This window comes from Polypterus senegalus, chromosome 4 (assembly GCF_016835505.1).
Source record: "Polypterus senegalus isolate Bchr_013 chromosome 4, ASM1683550v1, whole genome shotgun sequence".
In the NCBI taxonomy this organism is placed as follows: domain Eukaryota; kingdom Metazoa; phylum Chordata; class Cladistia; order Polypteriformes; family Polypteridae; genus Polypterus; species Polypterus senegalus.
Window position 1 is genome coordinate 41,313,101 of NC_053157.1, and position 21,629 is coordinate 41,334,729.

General features: G+C 38.0%; 1 protein-coding gene across 2 annotated transcripts in view; it reads right to left on the reverse strand.

Annotated features, from left to right (window-relative positions):
* The window catches only part of prlra (prolactin receptor a), an 89,597-nt gene that overhangs the window by 38,306 nt on the left and 29,662 nt on the right, over positions 1-21,629 (reverse strand). Inside the window, exons 2-4 of one of the 2 annotated variants that reach the window (XM_039750518.1) lie at positions 20,893-21,022; positions 3,241-3,408; positions 1,100-1,212 (exon numbers count right to left, since the gene is read on the reverse strand). In XM_039750518.1, coding sequence (XP_039606452.1) covers positions 1,100-1,172 — 73 coding nt within the window. In that variant the 5' untranslated portion in view covers positions 1,173-1,212; positions 3,241-3,408; positions 20,893-21,022. The remainder of the gene's footprint in view (positions 1-1,099; positions 1,213-3,240; positions 3,409-20,892; positions 21,023-21,629) is intronic. The other variant, XM_039750517.1, reaches the window with a different exon arrangement.

The window sequence follows — 21,629 nt, forward strand, 5'->3', positions numbered from 1 at the left end:
AAACTTGTCTAGGATGGGTTACAACAGTTAATGACCTGACCAAATTTCACACAAGTGTGTGTGATTGTTGTTCTTACTTAACTCATACTGATGGGAATTCTAGGATATGATGAGAATCCTGTGGGTCCATCTTGGTGCCAGATGTCAGCAATACAAGCTTATGGTGATCATAGTAATGATGGAGTATTGATGGGGAGCGTCTTTTCATGGGCTTCATTGATTTCATTTATACAAGTGAAAAACCCAAATCCTACAGGATACGTTTAACTAACAGTGAACAAGTTTCAGACTTAAAGTGGAATATCAGAGGTGGTGAGAACAAACTACGCAGCTGCCATAATTATGTGCCATTTTATATTGTTTTGTGAGAAGTGAAAGTAGTCTGTGCTATGTCACCTTATCACTGTAGGTTTATACAAAGAATAGGAAGGGCGTGAAGTATAAGAAGATGTGCAGCTCTCTAATGGAATGTAGTGCCTGTAATTCGTGTTCTGTCACTGTGGCTTGTTGTAATGCAGGCCAGACACATTGCTGTAAGTAGGTCCCCTAAACGTCATGTCATGGCTTATGCTGATCATCTGGCGTCTGTGGAATTATTACAGAAAAGTCAGAGATCATTAACAATAGGCCAATTGTTACATACTGTGAATGATAAATGTGAACTGTAATGTGGCCATTTCTGTTACCAAAGTATCATGGGCCACCTCAACAGAATAGTTGCTGCAGGATAAAATTTTTTAACATTGTTTGACAGACCGAAATCGGACGTTCAGTATATACAGTCACAGAGCAAATCATTAGAAACACCTGCATACCTGCTTATTCATGTAATTATCTAATCAGCCAAGCATGTGGCAGTAGCGCAATGCATAAACTCAAGTAGATAAAGGTCAGGAGCTTCAGTTAATGTTCACATCAAACATCAGAATGGAGAAAAATTGATCTTGGTGATTTTGATTGTTGGTACCAGACAGGATGGTTTGAGTATTTCTGTAACTACCTCACAGATCACCTGTGATTTTTACATGAAATGAAAGAAAATTGTAATAACTTCATTCTGAGTGGTCTAAAGAGCAACTGCATTCCTTTTAGTACTCACCACTGCTCATGAGAATATGTAGTAGGATGAACAGCTTACAAAGGAACAGTTTAATTGAAAACACCTTTTTCATTCTTCCACGTCTAACAGAGGTCTTCAAACACAAAGGCTTACTATAAGAAAAACAAAATAAATTACATGATAGCCTTGAGCCACAACTTGGACTGTTAATAAAAGTTGACTGGTTTCCTGTGTGCTTACAGAACAGGCTGCAATGTTAGGAGTATAAACACAGAGAGTTGGAAAACTCTCATTTGTTTTGCATATACACAATATCTGGTTGGTCTGAATGTTTTATCTATGAATGCATTTTAAGGAAAAAAATTCATGCTGTATACTAGATTATCCTTTGTAATGTTATTTGTCGTAATAGACAAAGCAGTATAAAAATGTTTCATGATTTCACAGAACAATAAAATGAATAAGTATTAAAATTTGTGAGTGTAAAACAACAAATTATCATCATTTGCCTGGAGCTTGATATTATTCAGTGATCAATGTTAATGGCAAGGAGAGAGTCTATGAAGAAAGCTGTTAAACATTCAGAGGATGGGCAAATATTAACGTCCTCAGACCCTCATAATACAATTTATGGTTAGAGGAGCTGGAGTCTATCCTGGCAACACTGTGTGCAAGGTAGGAGCCAGACCTGAATGGGACAGTAGTCTGAGATAATTCTTTCTGTCATGAAGCAATATTTCACAAGCGTGCACCAAAACTAATTGTGCAAGAGAATTAATTACAAAATTGTGATTAGTTTAGTGTGTTATTAATCTTGCTTTTACACAATATACTGCGAAATGTGCTGATAGCAGCAATAACAACTGCATCAACATGACCTGAATCACAAAATCCAAAATCAATCACCACCTATAATACACCCTATATCTTTGCCTGTCAGATGACTTCAGGTAACTCTGGCAGAGGGAGTTTATTTGTACCCCATGCTGGGTGTTTTGTCATGGAATCTCACTCACTATGATCTGTCCCAGTTCAGTCATTTGCTCTTTAGTGACTGTCAGTGACCAGCCACAAACCCGCAATGTCTGGATTATAAAGGCCCTGAGAAGCAGTTCCTTTACATCTGGAGGAAAAGAAGAAATCAAACAGAGTCGTCCCTAGTGATCTGAGCTGAGCTCACTATCTCTATCACTATCTCTATTCCTCACTCACTCAGCCCTCACCTTTTGTGCAGCACTTCCACAACACTCCACCCATCCCCAGTGCAAATCACGCCAACTACACTAAGTGTTTTTTTATGGAATCGCAGTATAGTACAAAATAGATTATTTGCACTGTGACCAGTTGCAAACCAGTGATGTCTGGATTACAAAGGTCCTCAGAAGCAGTTCTTTTACCTTGAGAGAAACAGAAGTTATAATTGGTGGATACTATAGTGCAAATTACTGAATTGGGATGGATAGTGGAGAGTTCCACAATAAAACACCAGGGTTACTGCTTGTGTTAGCTGTTACTAAAACAGCCGAGCAGTCATGTGACAGTCTGTCAGTTTTAAATAGCCAAGAGAACTACTGCTGTTCTGCCTGGCCCATTCCTGTGAATCCCTGCTATATCCCATGGAGAAGAACGTGAATAGCTGGTCCACACTGAAGTAGGTGTGACTGACTCTTGTCAGGTAACAGAAGTATGCTCTCTCACAATAAGTGTCCTGCATCTGCCATTTACACACTTCCAGATACCCTACTTACACTTAAAGGAACTCATAGCGTTCGGCCCTCATATCTCCTGTTCATGACTCAAGACACCTGTTTTATTTTTGTGTGTATACCCAATTGTTTAAAATGGTATATTGGAATGTGGCCTAGGAAGGTAATGTTCAAAATTCCACACAGTGTATATCATAGTTTATATGTACAGTATATGCAAAATCTATCCTAATTCCAGAACTATTTATATGGAGCTGGCATACTGGAAATTATTATGCCCAAGTGTTTAAATCAAGATTAAACTCTGAATGATGCATGAGTTAATCACAGATATACTCAACAAGAACAGACAAAAACTTTCCCAAGAAGGAAAGAAAGGATGTGTCTGTGCCTATATAACACTATGTAAGGCAGGAAATGTGTATATATTCTGAAGGTAGCTTATTTGGAAGTGTGCACACGTTCATACTTTACCTTTTCTGCAGTGTAAGGTTGACTGCACTTTATAACCTGAGATGTGCTCTTGTCATCTTTGAATAGGCAGGCTGGTGGTGAAGCTCATTAATGTTGCATTACGCTGGAGCTGTAAGGTATTGTCAAGCGTAAATCCAGTCCCTTGTTGTTTCTTAAAATATGGGAATCCTGTGTAAAAAAAAAAAAAATAATACAGGTAGAAATGCTTGGACGGTGATACTGCTGTATGAGCATTAGGACAAACTAAGTATCCAGCTTTAGTGACAAGTTACCATTAGCGATAGTGGTAAACCTGAGATATTAGTGTGACATACACATACGAGTTGACTGTTTGCTCAGGCTCAGTTCTGTGTGTTTACTAAGCCATTTTCTTTGTTACCGTTCCTCTATTTATCCTCCATATTTGGGGAAATTATAGACTTCTGTGTTATCCATCCATTCACTTATCAAATTTTGGTTCATGGGGATCCCAGGACCTTTGAACCAACCCTAAATGGGACACCAGTCTATTGCAGGGCACACTCAAGCACATTACCACAGGGTCAATTCAGAGTTGCTAGCTGATCTACTATGCAGTCCTTTTGGATAGGAAAGGAAAAGCAGAGTAGCCAGGTAAAATCCATTAAGACACAGACAGACATTTAAAATCTGCACACACTACGTCTGACCTTGGATTTAAACCTTTATAAGTAATAATATAAATGATACTACATTTTAGAGCAACATACCGATATACAGGATCACTGAGTTCGATCCTTTTCCCAGGTCATTGTCAGTGTGAAGTTTGCCCTTTCTCTTTATGTCCAAATGAGGCTGCTTAGGCACTCTGGTTTCCTCTAACATTCCAAAGAAATATAGATTAGGTTAACTGACAACTATAAACTGGCTCTATGTGAATGTGAGTTTGCCTTTTTGTGTGTGTGTGCACCCTGGGATGAACTGGTGACCTGTCTAACTGGCCTTGTACCCAATATTGCTGGGATGGCTTCCCACAACCATGAACTGGATTAGGTAGGCCATAACATTACATTATGATTTTGTTTGTGACCAGGACTGTGCTCTGTGATGGACTGGAACCAGATCCATGGTTGGTTTCTGCCTTGTGTTCAGTGCTACTGGATTCAATTCTAGTATTTAAGTAAATAAATTTTTAAAACGTATGTTTGTTTAACTCACTTATATATTTCCTATTTTAGCTAAGCAGTCACTTAATATGACTAAAAACAAATGCTCATTTATAATAGTGCTATTATTAAATATATACCGTAAACATGTAACACCTATATTAGTTAAAAGTATGTTTTGCCATGTGGTATCTCCACCTCCCAACACCTGATTCTGATTTCAGTGCAGATATGCAGGGTACTTGTTGTATCCAAAGTGAGACTTCTAGAAGGCACATTTCTAGATTCCAAAGGTAGGCTGGTTGTTGGTGATGAATTATGATGTGTGTGCTTGACTTACAGTGGACAGGTCTCCATTTCTGTGTTGTATGTATGTTGCATCCTGTTTAATTCTGGATGACCATAAAAGGATTAGGTGAATGAAAAAGTGAAAACATGTCCATTTTCTAATCTATCCTTTCCACTATAGGACCTTGAAGCACCAGTGCTTTTCCAGTAGCATTGGATGCCAACATGGAAGCCACTTCACATAATAAGCTGGTCAAACACACTGGACACACTCATGTATATGAGAATCACGTGTGGCAGTGTGTAGGAATGTGTTCTGGGTAGACTGCTAGCCCCTCTCCCTGCACCTGAAGATCAAGGTGGGTTCTTGCCTCATGCTGGTGTGATACACCCTGGTTCCATACGGCCTAAAACTGGATGAAGTGGGGTTTCATAATTAATGGATAGTTGACCAGCATGTACATCTTTGTGTTGTGAAAGGAAAGGAGTAACTGTAATATGTTCATGTGGACATACTAACAGATAGTAATGTGCTAGAAGTTAAGCTCAGGCCCCTAAGGGTGCAAGGCAGCAGCTTTAACAACAGTGACATTAGATAATTGACAATTTTTTACTTTATTAAATTTCAAATTATTTGCTTAGAATCATTTGGATAGTTTTGTTTTAATGCTTTGTAATGTAATGCTTTTAAACTCAAATGAAATAAAGGCTGTAATAATTAAACGTTCTTAAAAACTTCTTCATTCTTCCATCTAATTTGTAAACCTGCCTAATCCAATACTATAGTACTATAAAAAGACAAGAACCAACCTATGTATGTAACTGTAGTTGATCACAGAGCATGTGCATGTGTATAGTTATGCATAATTTAGATCTCATGTTCTTGGAATATGAGAGTAACACCAGTTTACAGAGAAAAACCCCCCACAAATATAAGAATGAATCACTGTATAAATACAGAAGAGCTTTCTTCAAGTAAAGACACTTGGTTTTTGTATTGCAACCAAAATGCTGTTTGGTTAAAGTTAGAAGCAGGACAAGTGAGGACTTAAATGAAAGGCAAGTCATAAGTACTAGTGATGGTCATATTAAAAGGTCAAATAAACCAGAGATACAACTAAAATAATAGTCAAGTAACAGGAATGAGAGCACCTAACTGTAACTGAAGATTACTTTTACATAACTGGAAGTTAAGTTGTTATTATTCAAAACACAAACACTGTAATCTTATACAGTAGGGGTAGGCAACATCAGTCCTAGAGGGCTGCAGGTTTTCGTTCCAACACAATTATTTAAATAGAAACTAAGCCTTGCCAATCTCAGACCTTATTTAATTTTATGTCTTGTTAATCTGCAATGTAATGTTCTTGTATCATAGATTTTGTTTCTTTCCAAGGTATCATGGTATTTAAAATCTACAAATTATTCTCTACATTTTTATTATTATATTTTGCTCAATCCCAACAAGATGAATTCAGATGTAGGAGGCACTGTAATAAAAAGGCATATCCTCTTCCCTTAAACCTCACTTTTATAACAGTTGTTCACAGCATAGTTCTAGATTGCTATTACAGTCTGGGAAAGGAAGACTGAGCCATGCATCAGGCTTTTGATTACTTTATGGAGGAACATCTAGGACAACAATTTGGTTTACAGCCTGGGAAAGGAGGACATAAGGCAATATGTAAAAAACCTTACTATCTGGGAAAAAATAGATTAAAGAGTTTGAGCAAAATTCATCCATCCTATTGACAGCCAGCCAATCAGGTGCATGCAACATTCATGTGTTGTGAAACCACGGCATGAAACTTTATAATAAATATGCCTCATTTTGAAAGCAACATCAGAAGAGTAAAAAAGAATGGACAAAGACATCAATGGTCGTCAGAAAAGCATCATGAGCAACTACGAGTGCTAGATCAGAAGCCGCCTGGGACATTTATCCTTGTCATCTGTAACTTTTTTGTAAACTTTTTATAAAGACTATATATATGTAGACTTTCCTATCAGTACCTATTTTCTATTATTCTTTGTTCCAGTGGTATTATTATTATTCTTGTAATAAATACCATGCTGCTTTTAACTTTCTATGCTTTGTCGTAATGTCTATAGAGTGATTGAAATAATAAGTTAGATTTTTTTGAGCACCTGGAGCAGCTGCAGATTTGCCATTACCTCTGTGCTGAGAGGTTTATTAAGGCTGCGAGTGAGAGCTCCACTCCATAGTAGGGAACAGTACGTAAAGAAGGTATTCTTGGCTGATAAATGGCCTATAGTCAAGAGTGCTGAGTCTTTGTATGTTTAAATGTATTCTTGTAGACCAAAAGTAATATTTAGGTCTGAGATGTCATTAAAATATCGTATGTTGTTCATACCGATAGTAAGTAAATCTCTTGAAGCGCTGAGTGACAAGCTGTGTTATTCCTAAAGCACTTGTGTGGCTTAAAGTTCTAAAGATTAATCAGCGTGTGTATGTCATTCATGGGGCACTTTTGTCGTTAGGGTCTATGTGTATGCGTATAGCTATGTATGTGTGCATTCATCTTAAAGTGCAACAGTAGACCAACCCGATATTGAACTTGATGAGTACACTTACCCTTGAGGGAAAACAGGTAAAGGGTAAATAGAGGAAAATACTACGGTAATACACAAGGAAATCATCCAAATGATTTGGAGCCAAAAATTGACAATTTTCAGTCTGTCACATTTTTCTCTTAAGTGTTTTATTAAACCAAATAGTGCATGATGAAACCACACAGATGTAAATGAAAACAAGTTAGATGAAGAACTCCTGGCTCCTTTGTCTTTTGCATCTTACTGCTAATGAGGAGCCATTAAAACAGTGAATGCAGCTGTTTAAGATTGAAATAAGCAATTATGGGTGGGGAATCTCAACAAGCGAGACCACTAAAATGAAGCAGAAAAATTTCACTTGAGCAATAAGTGCTTCATTAACAATAATTGATTTGGAACAAACTCTTGCTGCCTTCCAAAATTAATTTAGCTCTGAGTCTACCACTGACTTGACTTTTTATTCAGTTTAGTGTTACCTTATGCATCTTGATTATTCAATCTTGCCTCATTGTATCTCGATTTCTTCTAAGATTGACAATCCTTTTGACATAAACAAAGATCTCTGCCACTCTCCTTAAAATTGGACTGTGAGAAAACATTCTATAGTCACAACTAGGTTTTCACATAAATAAGGAAATGTTAAAGACTGCATTTGACCTTTAATCAGTCTATTGATGGAAAATGCTTGGCATTTTAATTAAAAGTAACTCCTGAAAATAAAGATTCTTGTTTTACATGAGAGAACAGGTTGAGACCTGCTATGTCAGATTAGGACTGGTCTGCTCAAGTTCTCCAGCAGTGTTGGATGTGTCCAACAGACACCATTTCTGTACTGACAGACTAAAATCTCTATTATCTGCATGTCAGCAAGGCATTGCTGTTTCTGCTTATGATTTATGCGACTTGCTGATTTCAAAATGATTTTTTTTATTTTACAGAAGAAACTAGATAGCCACACATCTTTACATTTGGATAGTGGACTAGATATTTCATGTAAAGACTTTTGCTCTTGGAAGCCTAAATGGTCTGGTACAAGGCCAAGCCCCACACTGTATGCCATGCATACTGTATGCTATTACAGGACACACTTGCACACATGAACCTGTTTTGTACATGGTAAGCAAACAAGATTTAGTTTATAACACCTTTGCATCGTGGGTTTCCTCCGGGTACTCCAGTTTCCTCCCACAGTCCAAAGACATGCAGGTTAGGTGCATTGACGATTCTAAATTGTCACTAGTGTGTGCTTGGTGTGTGTGTGTGTGCGTGCGCCCTGTGGTAGGCTGGCATGCTGCCCGGGGTTTGTTTCCTGCTTTGTGCCCTGTATTGGCTGGTGTTGGCTCCAGCAGACCCCCGTGACCCTGTAGTTAGGATATAGCGGGTTGGATAATGGATGGATGGACACCTTTGCATAGTCAACTCCACGCCTAGTGCATTTTATAAAACACGTGGATGGAACAGGTGCTCACTAATAATGATAGCTTAAAAAAGAACTGAAAAGTGGCATAGGTAAAAGGGTAAAGACTATATTGAGGTCAGAGAACAAGCTGGAGTCTACACAAGTTATTGTCGAGAAAAATGTTGCACAAATTCCTAACAGTAACTTGATTTGTTTGCTCCTAACTCACACTATTAATCATAGTTTGCTTGAATGCAAACTAATACTCGAATGCTACAGGGTCAAAACAGCAAGGCTGCAGCTAGGCAAAGATAGATACAAAATGGCACCGTCCAAAGCAAATGACCACACAAAATCTCCATGAGAACAATAAAAAAATATAAACTCACTGAAATATGAGATTTAAAACATTTTAAAGTAGGTAAAAATGCACCTTTGTAACCATTGCAATTTGAGACACTCTTTAGTAACAGTACATTGTAATAACAATTAAAAATGTATATTGCTTCTTATAGTAAATATTCTTCCAAGGCAAGTTAAAAACTGTGATTATGACAGAATTTTTTCGAAAAGGTAAATGACTGATTAAGGATCATCCAAAAGTGGATATATTATTGATTTTAAGCTCAGTTCCACAGCCCTTAAGCCACACTTCAATTATAAGGAGAAAACAAATGGCCAATGTTGGCTAACATCTGCCCCTTTTGCTGACCATATTTGCAGGAGTGATTACCCAAACTGACCCAGTTCAGTGTAGGTTCATGTGGAGGCACTGCCAAGTTACACTGCTTTGCTCCCAAGTTCCGCTTAGTTGTCTAGGATTTGAGGATGGTGGAATGTGTAAGAGGGTTTCAGTATTTGTTTAGATTTCTAAGTTAATGTCAGTCTTAGTCCTTGCACTAAATGTATTGTCTGCTTCTCATGTCGTGTGAGAACCTTTTGTGTATTGCAGGGTTTTTGATCTCACTATGAACCTGGTTTAAAAAAGGCAAATGAAAAAAGATGAATATGTATTAATTCCTACAGTGCATTAATTCTAATTTGCATAATCCTCCCTTTGTTTTAAAAACAAAACTCATTATTACTCAATGCAGACAGGCACAATGTTTTTTTTTATGCATACTGTGACCACTTTGGCAGAAAGTGGCATGGAGGCAAAAACACCACCTGGCAGACAATCTGCAGCACATGCTACCATATGAAGACAATTCATGAGGGTTCTTGAAATATAAGCAGGATTAAAAACATACGAAAACTTTACAAATAAGTAATTATCAAACCTTTCTGCTAATTCAATGTTACTTTACATTATTAATTAAATGTGGGACAGTTTTATCGATTTACTTTTAAGTTTACTACCAGATGACTTTTCTAGAGAGTTACTGACCAGAGATGTCTCACTGTTAGTAATGAAAAATAAAACATTTAAAATAACAGGGCAGAAGTACGCTATGAATATCAATGGCTTACTTAGTTAAAGCTGCATGGGATGTAAATTAACAAGTGGTAATTCACAAAGTAGCAATAAGTACACTACAGCATGTATAGTACTCCTATGAGAGTCATAAGTTAGTATTGTACTTGTATGACTCTGATAATACAGGGTGAGTTGAAATTATGTTAACATTTGAATGGCAGAAACAATTTATTCACAAAACATACTTCATATGTGCAAGATGATTTACAGGAATGTCTCCTAGGACAAGTCTCAATAGGAATTCGCCAGGCTAATACAGTGGAGCACTTTAAAAAACTGCTGAAAACACATTACTTTAACATGGCTTTCTCCTAACTTCACTTTAACTTAATCCTAAAACTCTGTATGTTCAATTCATCATAATAACTATTCATAGTGGCTCTAAAATCCGTACTGACCCCAACTCTCTCTTCTGTTTCTTTTTCCGGTTTCTTTGTGGTGGCAGCCTGTGCCACCACCACCTACTCAAAGCATCATGATGCTCCAACATTGATGGACTGAAAGCCAGAAGTGACCATCATCATCAAGTCCTTCTGTGAGAACCCTAAATCCAAAGAGGACTGTTTCATTTATGTTAGGTAGATTGCCCAGAGGGGACTGGGCGGTCTCTTGGTCTGGAATCCCTGCAGATTTTTTTTTTTTCTCCAGCCGTCTGGAGTTTTTTTAATTTTTTCTGTCCCCGCTGGACCCGCTTAACCACTTAAAAGATAACGCACAGCCTGTGACTTGGAAGATAGGAACCACGTTGCTCCTTTGTGTTCAACCAAGATGAAATTTTGTTATGCTAAAAAGTACAAATACAAGGACATGGAGGAAAAAAACAAGCAGGGATAAAATGCAAAAATGTCATGAGCCAACCAGAAATAGCAATCAAAGAAACATGTGAAATACTATCTCACTATGATTTTTGAGTTAATCTGAACATAAGAAGGTTTTCCACATGTGAATTCAAGAGTATGGATGGCAGAACTAATATTATGGTATCTTAAACAATGTTGACATGATGATGTCATGCATTGCACTTCCTTTTAGCCATTGCTATTCAAAAATACACAAAATGACACATTCCACAATAAAAATCAAAATGCTGCCAAAATGTCACCAAAATGACAATATAAAATAATTATATAATCAGAACAAAAATAAAGGTACAAAATATTGGTAGAAATGGAATCTAAACTGAGCAAAATTCAAAATCATAATAGCTTAAAGGAATATGAAACAGATGAATGGCTAACTTGGAATCTTGGCATTTGAAGGATATCTGAAGGCTCAGGGATAAAGGTGCCATGTGCTGCCGCTATTGACAGTTCTAGCCCAGTGTCTCTGTACCAAATGTAGGCCCTCCACAATGGGTGCCAACATCTCATAAACACTGGGCAACCAAATATCATAGGCTACAACATATACTTCTGTTTTGTCACATTCCACATCCAACCATTGACAACACATTGCATGAAATTGGTCATTGGTATTGCAACATTCTGCAGCAAAGAACAATAGGAATTCTTTTATTTAATGAAAAATTTTAAAATTCCAATGTATTAGAAAACAGCATGTTCTTTGATATGCATCAGAATGGAGGTTTTGAACGGCATATTAGGCTATTTATTGTCCTTTTAATTTTAATTTATAGAGTGCATTTGTGCTATTTGGAATAGTAAGAAGATCGATAAATTCTTTGCTTGAAACTTGTATTTGTAGTGTTTTCTTTTTTCATAAAATAGCTAACACAACAATAATAGTAAAAATTCAACTGGATGAACATAGGAGACACAGAAATGGCAAAATAAAATGAAATGATCAACGTAACAACATAACTACGTCAAGACTTTGAATGTGTTGATAAGGACTTGGCTTATGTTAAACTTTGGCAAATATGATTCCTTTTTGTTTAGTACTATCTCTGAACTGATTGATGACACTCCATGCCATTGATCCCGGCTCTCAAAATATAGTCTGTTTCTCATTTGTAAAACTTTCTGACATCATGTATTATGATACTGCATTCTCTGCGTACGCTGGTATGGACACAGTAAATAATAGGTACTTGTTTAAAGATGATTATTACAAGTAGATTTCATCAAATTTTGTGATTATATGGGGTTAGTTTGTTAGGGACCCAAATTAAATGTATTATGGTTTATGGGGCTGCATTGGTAAAACTCTTGTAGGTCACACTCACTATAGGTTACCTGTAAGGCTGATGGCACAAAATCTGCCTTTTGAAAACTACATTTATACTGCAGCTCATTTCCCAGTTTTTACTCATATGTGAAACACATCTGATTTTTTTGGAGAAGTATGAATAGCGAAAATTAAATGGAGTCAAAACCTGTCAGATCAGATTTAGGGTGGCTTTGCATGTGGTACTAAATCAGAGACAGACATACAGTATACGACTTGACTGTGACCTGCATTTGCATGCTTGAATTGGAATTATCTGACTAGTTACACTCTCCATCTGGACCTCCCGAAGGTCATCTCCCTGGGTCAGCCTGATGTAGCTCAGCATTACAACACTGCACCTGTCGCCAGCCTGTATAACTTAAATGGTTTGCATCCTCTGATGAAAATGGCAGCACATCTACATCTGGCATTTTTCTGAGACAGTCTTGCAGACTGTTATTACTATAAGTCATCGATCATCTCCATCATCATTCTGAACCTGACAGAACTCTGACCTGCATCAAAAACTATCTGCACTATGCCCTCACTAGTCCTGAATCCTCTCTTGTATCTACAAGTAAATAAATATGGTGGCGATACCACACTCAACGTAACAGTTATGATTTGTTTTCTGTTTCTATGCTTTGCCATCATGAGCTGACAAATTCACAGATGTTCTGCAATGAAAACAACAGGAGGTTTAAAACTGCCTCACATCTGGGGTATCACTGAATCTAGAATTGAGAGCCTAGTTGCTTTAACAGCAAGCTGCCATGGTCAGATGTTTAGGGGGTTAGATGAGGTCTGGAAATTAGAGCTTTTGGTGGTTTGGCAGGTGAGCAACTCGACCTGAAATGGTTAGACTTGAAACCTGTTGTTTGAGTTTTCCCCTATTTATCCCCCTCAGACACCATGTGGATATTTTAAAGCAAGTTGTGTATACTTTTATTCTGCTTGGGAGTTATTCCTTGTACAGAAGGCTGTCAAAAGGTGATATATTGTTGTTTAGCATGGAACTTTGTTTTATGAGACTAATAAGTAAGCTTTTTTACCATACCATGGTATATTTTTATATTAATTTCATAAAACATGAATTTTGATTAACAATCCATCCATAGTTTTTTTTTTTTTTTTGCTAGAGAGATGGCACCTATCCTGGCAGAAGTAGCTACAAAACTGTGTGTCGCATCACAAATATTCAAATAAATATCAACTCAGCACTCATCACTGTGGGGTCAGTTTGGTGCATGGCCTTGGATTATTTGCACAAAACAGTTCCCAGAAACAAATAATTGTTAAAATAGAGAGAATATGAAGAAATTACAGAGAGAGCACTACAACTGAGAACTGCACTGGAAGTCTTGTGAGGGGACAATGCTACCCACAGGTTCTCCAGAACCGAGATTCTCATGTTCAGTCTGGGGGTCTCATGTGGCTCGAGGGTTTTGTTTCGAACAGCCCTCTTTTTACATGGAAAGCACTAAACTGTGAATATTACCTTTTAAGTGAAATGTGATGCAGCACTGAACTTCCTATTAAATGCCACTTAAAGCTGGACTTAAACAAAATAACAAATATAATTAACATATTAAACCTAACCTAACTGATGTTTCCCTATGTGCATTATAAATTAAAGAGCGGCATAGTGGTGCAGTGGTAGCACTACTGCCTTGCAGTAAGAAGACCAGGGTTCGTGTCATGGGTCCTCCCTGCGTGGAGTTTGCATGTTCTGCCTGTGTGTGTGGGTTTCCTCCTGGTGTTCCAGTTTCCTCCCATAGTCTAAAGACATGCTGGTTAGGTGAATAGGCAACGCTAAATTAGCCATTGTGTTTGGTATTGTGTTCACCCTGCAAAGGACTGATCCTGTCTAGGGATTCTTCCTGCCTTGCACCCTGTGTTTGCTGGGATTGGCTCCAGCCCCTAGGAACCCTGCTCAGGATTAAATGGCATGGTAGTATAAATTACACTAACCTAGCAACCTTTCTTATTGTAGTGTAATGGTACATTCAGAAAATTGTTCCCCAATGTTCTGCTCAACAGTAATAACTTAGCCTAAAACCCCTTTACAAAGTTAAAGTCATTGCAGGACAGAGTAATGGAGCACTTGTGTGTTTTTGGTTAATTTGCGATTCTAAAATAAGGCTGGGTGAACTGTAAGTGTGAGAGTGTTGTTTCTTTGTCATAGACTAGCACCCTGTTCAGGACTGGCTCCTGCTGTAAGCCTGATGCTGTCAAGGCAGGCTGTGGCCCCTATGACCCTCATCTGGATTAAGTTGGTTTGATAATGTCTTTGTATAGCCCAACCATGCCACACATAGTTGGAATTTCAGTGTACTACTTGCCATGCTATCATAAAGTGTCAAAGGTTTTCATTTATAATAAAATCTAATGAAAACAATTTGAACATCTATCTAAACTTTCATAACATTTTGTCTTTTTTTCCTCCTGGAAATCATGTGTATACCTGGCCAGTAGTAAGCATGTGCCTGTACACTTAGTTATTCACATTGTGCTATTGAAATAAAATAAAGATTATATAGTTTATAAAAGGAAATGTATATTAGGTTAACTGGTGATTCTAAATCGCTCTAGTGTGTATTTGAGAGAGTAAAGGGTATGTGCATATGATGCATGCCTTGTCCAGGGTTGATTCATGCATTGCATAAAGTGTTACTGAGATCAACTTCCACTCCCATTACTCTTAAATGCAAGAAGCAAGTATAGATGATGAATGGACTGATAAAAGATGGCAACGTTTGGTACTAAATATATATCACTACATTAGTTACATTCCAATCCTAAAACTACAAATCTATTTATTTTATCAGAATCAAAAGCTTGATGGCTGGGTACACAAAAATGCAGAATGATATCTTGATTACTATTTTACCTGATGCTCTCAATATACCCTGCCATGATTCTTCATGAAAATTGAAATTGCAGTATGAGATCAAGAATGCATATAATTATTGTTCCTACATACTATATTATCACAAAGGTAACTACTTCATCATAATAAATGAAGAATGTGTACATACTGTATCTACAGTGCCCAATAGGGATTTTGCGGCATGACCTGAAATGAGCAGTTCATTCTTGAAAACTTGCCTGTGTGTCTGAACTGAAGAAATAAAACACTAAAAAACGAGCTAAATGTCATTGACTGTGATGAGGAAGATTGATTTGTCTGTTTGCTCATTTAAAAAAAATGACACAACGACAGGTAAATCTTCCTCCTGTTAGTTAGCCAGCAATGGATTGTATTTATCCCATTTCTCTACTTTCACTCCCAGTAATTGATGTTTTCAGTTTGAGAAGTATTACACTATACAACAAAAGCATTAAAACTGGACAAAGCCTATAACATTTTCATGGAGGTCAATGTAACTTTGTTAACTTTCTTATTCCAGTATGCTGTTTCTGCTAACCAGTTTTTCAATGTATGTTTAATAAAACTAAATAAAAATACATAACACTACAGTATACGCATAACACAGTTTCTTTACTAAATATATTTAAACACTAAAACAGTCAGTTGAAGTATTTTCAACCATTATAGGTTATGAGTGTGTAAACAGAATACAGAAATAAGGTCTGAAATCTCATCTCATATAAGGGATTAAGAATATTAAAAATTATTTGTACAGCATTTCTCTAGTATTTATAAATTCTGTTTGATTAAGCAGCTTCAAGTCCTTTGTTAAAAAGAGAAAGCAATACTTGCTTTTGTTTTCTCCTTTGTTTGTAAGGGTCACCATACCCCTCTAAATGGCCATTAATTATCTCAAGTAGAGAACCCCTGGCCCTTGCTGTCATCGGTCATTGGCAGACTTACCTACAGTGACCTGTGCAGCTCCTTCCAGGCTTGTTATGTTATTCCTATCTCCTCCACTCTCTTGACCTCATCTGTACTCCTTATATAAGGGCAGCTCAAATGCTGAGCACATGAAAACCTTAATAAGCCCCAACTGTCCTCCAACCACCCAAAAGCAAGTTGATGCCACACTGTTTCTGCTAATTCAATACAATTTAAATCCAGCAGTGTGCTCTTTGAATTTTGAAAAGCATGCTCCAGATTGATATCATGCTTGTATAGCATTCTCTTGAAAGTAAATTTACAAATAGATTTTTCTAGTTGATATGACACAGCAGTGCAACTCAGAAATGACTTATTTCTCTACCCATAAAAAGGTACATTTTCTACAACACCCGAACTGTTCACTTTTCCTTCTTCATACATCCATTTTGAAATCTGTATGTTCTAATGTTTGAGGAGGGTGGAGGTGGGGTGGTGCCCAGCCAAATAATGAGAGACTCATGCACATATTTACATTACCTAAAACAGGACAGACAGGTCCAAATAAACCAAAAACCACCCAGCATACTCCACACAGAGACCAGGCCAGGATATTAACACAGCATCCTGATACAGTGAAGCAGAAGCTGTACCTACAGTTGTTTTATTTCTTTTCAAAAAGTAATGTATATGTAAACTTTTGTGCACAAATCTGTGAATTTAGCTGTACACCGATTGATATATTGTCGAGGATGCCAGGGGCCATGACCCGGCCTGGACACCTTGAAGGACCGGAAGTGGGCGTGCAACCATCTGGGATCACGTGGGGGCCGCCTTCCTGGTTGCTTTGGGGGCCATGGGTTCAGGGCATGGAAGCCCCACCCTGTAGGGGCCCGTGGTCACCACCAGGAGGCGCCCCAATGCCTTGGGGACTTGTGACCTCAGCACTTCCGCCACACCAGGAAGTGCTGGGGGGAAGATTTATAAGGACACCTGGAGAGCTGCCGGGAGAACAGCTGGCACTTCCGCCACACTGGGGCGTGACCAAGAGGGGAATGCCGGGAATCACTTGGAGCTCATCCGGAAGACTATAAAAGGGGCTGTCTCCCTTCATTCAGGGCTGGAGCCGGATGGAAGCAGGACGAGGCAGAAGAGACTGTGGAGGCGGCCCGAAGAGAAGGCATTTGTGTGGCCAGGACTGTGTTTGGGGTTTGTGCACCTATTTGAACTGGGTCTGAGTGACCATTTAATTGTAAATATTGTACATAATAAACGTGTGGTGGTGAGTAACAACATGTCCGCCTGTCTGTGTCCGGGTCGGCTCCACAATATATATATTTATATTATTGTAAACATGTTTGATACAAAGCAAGATTGAATTGATGTTATGGATTGTGACACAAGGGCTTTATTTTTTTTAACATACTCCTTATACCTAAAAAACTTGTGCAAAAACATATGCAACAAATAGTTAGTGGTAAAGTGATTTTTTTAAACCAAATGTGGCTTTGTCAGGTTACTGCATCTACAGTATTAGTCATAATAAACATATTGATTGCACATAGGCTAAATATCAGACTATTATGAGTTTAAATGTTTTATTATGGTCAAAAATGTCCTTCTCTATTTTAACATGTTGTCATTGCTGACTAGGCAATGATCGTGCTCATGTTCTTATACGGAGCACCTGCACACCTGCTTGACCTTGATATTATGTAATCAGCCAATCACATGGCAGCAGCATAAAAGCATGCAGAAGCAGGTCAGGGGTTTCAGTTAATGTTCACCTCAAACACCAGAATGTCTCAGTGATTATGCCTGTGGTATGATTGATGGTGCCAGACAAGCTGATTTGAGTATCTCTATAACTGGGATTTTCATGCAGTCTCTAGAGTTTACTCTGAATGGGGCAAAAAACAACAACAACAAATCTAGTAAGTAGCAGTTCTGTGGATGGAAACATCTTGTTGATGAATTAGGTCAGAGGGGAAGGACCAGACTGGTTCAAGCTGACAGAAAAGCTAGAGTAACCAAGAAAACCACTTTGTACAATTATAGTGAACCTTGAGGTGTACAGGCTATAATAGCAGAAGACACTGTCGTGTTCCACTCCTGTCAGCAAAGAGCAGAACGCTGAGGCTGCAGTGGGCACAGGCTCAGCAAAACTGGACAGATGAAGACTGAAAATTGGAGCCTAGTCTGTTGAATCTCAATTTCTGATGTGGCACACAGATCATAGGGACAGAATTTGGTGCAAACAGTATGAATCTAGGCACCCAACCTCCCTTCTGTCAACCATCCAGGCTGGTGGTGGTGGTGGTGTAATGGTGTGAAGAAGGTATTGTGGGCAAACCTTAGGCCTGTTAATAGTAGTCAGTCATCCCTTGAATGCCACAGCCTATTTGAGTATTGTTGCTGACTATTTGCATTTCTTCACTTCTTCAGTTTATCCATCTTCTAAAGGATACTTTCAACATGATAATTCATCATGTCATAAAGTAAAAGTCATCTCAAACTCATTTAATGAACATGAAAATGACTTCAGTGTCTTTGAGTGGCCTTCCTAGGATCTGAATCCACTACAACACCTTTGGGATGTGGTAGAATGAGAGATTCATAGCATGAATGTGCAGCTGACAAATCTATAGAAATTGTGTGATGCAGTTATGTTAGCATAAACCAGAATCTCAAAGGAATGTTTCTAACATTTTGTAGAATCTATGCCAAGAAGAATTGAGGCTGTTTGGAGAGTAAAAGGAGGCCTCACCCAGTACTAGTAAAGTGTTCTTGTAATTTGCTCAGTGTGCATATGGACTATAATATTATAAACTCCCTGCACATCTGCAGTGTGTCTTAGTATAGATTCCATGAGCATTATGATAATGTGAAATGTGCAGCTCACAAATGTATATGTGGAAATCCTCACAGTACTGTTTTATAACGACCACCAATCAAGAAATCAAATTGCGACAAAAACAATGATATGGGATTTTTGTTTCATAAAATGGTGTGGTTACTTGCAATTGTAATAAATTTTAAAATCTTTATGACCTCTCCACAGCACAGATTTTTCAAATCCTAACTTGGTATGTGCACTAAATGTCTCAAAAATGTAGTTAGGGACAGAAATCAGAGTTCCATTGAAAATGGTGATCCAGAAGCAGGGAGGATATACATGCTCCACCCCAAAGGAGTTCTGGATACCAAGAGCTGTGAGGCATCTGGTGCTAAATCATGAAGACGTCTGAATTCTCCAGCCAGAGGCTGGGTTTACTTAAGGATAAATCAAGTGACTGCTGCCTGAGGTTTGCACCATTGAGCTACACCTTCTAAACCACAGTGTGATCAGAAAAACCTGAATGCCAAGTACATGTTACATAATCATTTCACCACGACATGTAAAGATTTGTTTGCGGAGCAGTTATATTTGCTTATATAATTACTAGACTTGAAAGCATTTGTTTTGCCACTACCTGAGAAAATATTGTGACATCATTGAAGCTGACAGCTTCTTCCAACAGGGAGGATTCTGTCTCATCAGGTAAAAGTCCTGGGCCACTCTGCCAGCCTCTACACTTTGGCTGGCAGTAATGATCTCCAGTAGAGCAGTGTGTATATGTGTGTATATGTGTGGTGGTGGCGGTGGAGGGGGGATATTACGTGGTTAGAAGCAAAGAGGATTTAACGCAGTTCAATGACCGTGGAATAGCAGCTCACGTGGCAGGCAGTGCTACCCGCAGAGATTCAAGCAGAGAGAGACAGGACAAATCCGAAAGGCTGAAAATCAGCAGTGGCAGATGGTAGAGAGAATGTCTGCCCTATAATTGATCACCTCAGCCAGGGCCATTCCATCTGTTAAATGGTGACATTATCCTATTTTTAATTGTAGTCTTGTTCACATGTTTATTCATCTTACCCATAGAAAAGGTAAAGAAAAAAAAATGAATCAGTGCACAGCTAAAGTAGTATTTTGTTATTCTAAGTATTGCTGAAGGAACTATGTGGCGTGCCCTTGTAAAATGAACTCAGTATTGTGCCAGCAGGATGAAAGCAATGACAACGGGTATTAATACATTTCTTTATTGATGTGTGCTTTCAGCTAATGTTTCTGTTTTTTAAAAATAATAATACATTTTATTTATATAGTACCTTAGAAATATGGGTGGGAGAGGCAGGAATGAGCACTGCAAGACAAATGCACACACATACAGTACACTCACACACACCTACACCACTCCATTTGATATGTGGTAAGTGCACATCTTTCAGTAAATCAGCAGATGATCTGGATGTAAGACATGTTTGTCTTTAATCTCAATTGCCATAACCAGTTCATGAAGCAACTGTGAATTGGATTGATGTGAAGGCATGCAACCCAGCAAGGTACTGAATATTACAAAAGAGAAAAACTCTTCTCTGCATGAGTCCTTCTCGGTGCTACCCAGTTTAGTGTGTATTTGTTTTAAATTTCTAGCTTAACAGGTAGCAGTGATGAGCAAAGTGATTTGCATGAAATTGAATTTACAGTGTAATTCCTGGAACAATCTGTGTTTCGCTTCTAGTGAAATCTGGGCCATTTGCACTAGAAGAAAGGCATTTAGTTTCTGCCTGGAGGCATTTAAATGCATTAATTCAGTATACTTCTTCCCATCTTTAAGTATTGAAATAAACATCTCTAATAAGAATTAAATAACTGGACTTGTTTGCTTTCACCCATAAATGTTACGTTGAGATAATCTGGTGGTATGAATCCATCTTACGATGACAATTGTGGCAACCGAAATCCTAAAGCTGCATAGCAGGCAGAAAAGAAACATGAACCTACATGATGTTAGGAGAATGTACATCCTTGACCTCTTCTGCAGGAATCAAGAAACGGGAAAAGGTGGTTGCTGGGTAATGACGTGGTGGGGTTGGTGGGTTGGAGGAGTTGCTTCCCATGTAGTAAGATTTTTCTGTAGAGAAAATATAGCAATTTGCATAATGGAGTATTTTTTGTATCATCATGTGGAAAATCTGCAGTGTGTCACATTTTTAAGGAATGTACTCCAATCCTGCACAGAATTGATTTTACTGGTGTGCAACAGATCACATGCATTATGTGGCTGCAGAAAGCAGATAAAGTATGTATATTGATTTAGGGAACAATATTCATTGCTTTCTACCCCAAAAACCTTTTAAAATATTATAAATCTCTTTCTAATGAGCTTTAATTTTTGCAATTGTGAAATTGCCTGCAAAACAAATTTTAACATTATTTTCTTGAAACTACATACACATTAAAATTTGCCAGCTTCACTTATCACTAACAGCTACTTTAACTTTGTAATTTATTATCCATTCATTCTCTGAACCCAATTTATACAATTCAGGATTTTTGAGGATGTAATCTATTCCACTGTCATTGTATACAAACAAAGAATCAATTATGGATGATGCCCTAGGTAACTGCAGTCCACACAGTTGCAATGGAGAGCCTGTAGTACCAGCTCTTACTGGTCATTCCCTTTAGTCCATTTAAAATGGTTCCAAAAGCTTCAAAAGTCTTTGAGGTTTATTGGG